General features: G+C 37.1%; 1 protein-coding gene across 1 annotated transcript; it reads left to right on the top strand.

Moving 5' to 3' along the window:
• The first annotated feature begins 833 nt into the window (after positions 1–833).
• LOC139859313 (secreted RxLR effector protein 161-like) lies at positions 834–1,421 on the top strand. The gene has a single exon (XM_071848108.1). It carries the CDS (start codon positions 834–836, stop codon positions 1,419–1,421), a length of 588 nt encoding a protein of 195 aa, XP_071704209.1.
• The last annotated feature ends 1,930 nt before the right edge of the window (positions 1,422–3,351 follow it).

Here is a 3,351-nt window from a genome sequence, read left to right as displayed (position 1 = left end):
GATTTAGGTTGACGACCTTTCGGACCGACTTACTACTTGCACACTTTCGTATCAACTTGTATTGCTTATTCACTGTGAGTTATAGCTTCCCTTTTTACTTATATTATTTTTGGGACTGAGAATACATGCGCTTTTTATGTTTTACTTATTTGACACGAGTACTTAAACTTTACATATGTGTGGGTTATATAACGGCATAAACTTTCCCCTTAGCACGGTAACATTTAACTATTGGTTTTTGAACCGGTAGACGCGAATCTTAGATATGGATCCATAGGGTTTGACATCCCCACTCGGGCTAGTCGCTCTAGCATTTAACGGGTGTTAAATACTTCGAGGGTATACACACCCGCCAGGTGTACTTTTAGGGGGTGATATTTATATTTACATTAAGTCTAGTTAACATGTGCCCACGGTTATACATATACTTTTCATACTGTTTTGAAACATTGAAATCTCGTGGTCAATCTTATATTACTGTTACAACTTAAACTATAGCTCACCAACATTATTGTTGATGTTTTTAAGCATGTTTTCTCAGGTGCTTAGAGGTTTGTTGCTTCCGCTGTTAGACTTGCTGTCATGCTGTTTAGACTTGTTGTTAAGGACTTGCTGTGTTAGATATCCGCTGCATAACTTATAGATGTCTCAATTATGGAACTTTTCTTTTGCATTCGTAATTTATGTTATTTTCAAAAATAATGACTTTGTAACGACCTTTGTGTCACGTTATCTTTTGTAAACGCTATGTCTTTTTATGAATGCAAACTGGTTTTCAAATAGCATATAGTGTTTGACCTTGTAATGATCCTGTTGTTGATGATCCGTACACGATGGTTTTGTACGGGGCATCACAGCAATACCAAATGATAGTGGGAAAACTCATTTATCTTGCTCATACTCATCCAGATATAGCACATGCAGTTGGAGTTGTAAGCCAATTTATGCATCAGCCACAGGTTCATCATTTGGAAGCTGCAATGAGGATCATCCGATATCTAAAGAAGACACCAGGTCATGGAGTTGTATTCAAAAAGAATGGGCACCTTGAAGCACAAATTTATACGGATGCAAGCTGGGCTGGAGAAAAAGGAGATAGACGATCAACTTCAGGTTTCTTTACAATAGTTGGAGGAAATTTAGTTGCGTGGAATAGTAAGAAACAAAATGTTGTCTCCCTTTCAAGTGCCGAATCAGAATTCAGAGGAATAGCAAAAGGAGTAGTCGAGGCATTATGGATCAAGAAGCTATTGACAGAGATTAGTTTTCCACCACAAGAAGCAATTCAAATCATGTGCGACAATGAAGCAGCAATTGCTATTTCAGAAAACCCAGTTCAACATGATCGAACAAAATATATTGAAATAGATAGACATTTTATCAGAGAAAAATTAGATGGTGAAATCATTTCCTTACCATAAATCAGATCAGAAGACCAGCTAGCAGACATCCTCACCAAATCAGTCAACGAAAGACTCTTTAGCAAAGTTCTCGGCAAGTTGAACATTGGAAACCTCACTATTCAACTTGAGGGGGAGTGTTAGAATACTGAAATAAAATCAAGTTACCTTTTTAGGTAATTTCCTTTAGGATCAGAAGAAAGCATTCTTCATCATTTCCATACTTAGAAGATCACAAGACAACATTTGGCTCAACATTCAACGGATATAAGTCAACCTCTGCAACAGCTTCTTTCCCTTTGTGTGAAGTGGTTCCAAAAGTAATAAAGGATCCTTACTTCATTAAGAAATAGCTGTTAGAGATTTATGTGTATAAAGTTACACTTTGCAAATGAAAAATGTATCAATTCAAGTTCTGTAAACATCAAAACTGATCAATACAATATTACACTTTCTTAATTCTCTTAATTTAACATGAATAATGCAAAATCAATTAAGACGTAAATTTTAAAATCTTCTAAAAATAATTAGGTGGAATGTATTTTCTTCATTAATCATGTATTGCCAATACTAAATTATTTTTAGGAACTTCTAATTTTCTTGTGATTCTATATGATACTATGATTCAATAGTCAAATTTCAGTTCCTTAAAAGATAGTAACAGGTTTTACTCTGCTATTTGCCTGTTTCCATATAGTTTTTTTAATAGCTAATTTTGATGCAGAATCAACTGCCCAACAGATTTAAATCGCGATGCAGACTCAAGTGACAGCTCCAGTTGCGCCGCATCCGGATCCGGATGCGCCGCATTTGACCCCTTTGATGCGCCATTTCAGCTCAATGCTCTGCATCTAAAACCTTCGAACATAAAACACTTGATGGATGCGCCACATCCATGTCATGATGCGCCGCATCGATGCTCAGAACCATGTTTCTTGTTGTTTAAACGTCTTCATACTCCAATAAATCTCCCACTTGGAGACTTTGAACAAAACTCTATTCATATCAATGATCTAACCAAGTACATTAAACCACCTTCGATTACCGCCAAATTCCATTTGGGACGCGCACGCTCAACACATTCTTCGGATGAGTAGACTTTTGATAAAAGGTCTTCAATACTACTTGTTAAACTTGTAACACCATTCACATCTCTAGCTGGGGTCTTCTCTCATCAATTCATGAGAAGACCAATTGAGGTAATGCAAAACCTCAATTTCTCTGTCGTAACCACCTTAGTAAACATATCACCAGGATTCTTCGTACCAAGGATTTTCTCCAAGAATAAAGTGCCATCATTTATATGTTGTCGAATAAAATGATACCTTATCTTGATGGGTTTCGTTCGACTATGAAACACTGGATTCTTCCCAAGATGAACCGCACTTTGATTATCACAATACAAGATGCAATAGTCTTGTCTTTTACCCAACTCGCCTAAGAAGTTCTTCATCACACTAGCTCTTTAGAAGCTTCCACAATAGCCATGTATTCGGCTTCGGTGGTTGACAAAGCAACACTCTTTTGCAATCGAGATAACCAACTAATCGCCGTCTTCCCCATTGTGAAAACATAACCCGTAGTGCTTTCCCCGAATCATCACATCCACCCAAATTAGCATCCGCATAACCTCTTAGTATGAGATTGTTTTTGGAGAAACACAATCCCATATTAGAAGTACCTTTCAAATAACGAAGCAACCATTTGATTGCTTCCCAATGCTCTTTCCCCGGATTAGACATATAACAACTTACAACTCCCACTGCTTGAGCAATATCGGGTCTTGTACTGTAGCGAGCCGATAAATTCGTCATTAACGGTGCCGTCTACTTAGGTCCCGTTACGTGGTCATAAGTCTTTAAAACAACGTTTGACCGAAAATATGTCGCATTCAGTTCAAATGTAAAGATATTTCAAGTTTACAAAATTAGTTCAACAACTAGTTACGATA

Source organism: Rutidosis leptorrhynchoides, chromosome 7 (genome assembly GCF_046630445.1).
Source record: "Rutidosis leptorrhynchoides isolate AG116_Rl617_1_P2 chromosome 7, CSIRO_AGI_Rlap_v1, whole genome shotgun sequence".
NCBI classification, from domain to species: Eukaryota; Viridiplantae; Streptophyta; class Magnoliopsida; order Asterales; family Asteraceae; genus Rutidosis; species Rutidosis leptorrhynchoides.
This window is presented reverse-complemented; position numbering and strand designations above follow the sequence as displayed.

What these genes read in the sequence shown, in the direction of transcription:
- LOC139859313 (XM_071848108.1), top strand. Translation starts at nt 834, where the DNA reads ATGGTTTTGTACGGGGCATCACAGCAATACCAAATGATAGTGGGAAAA.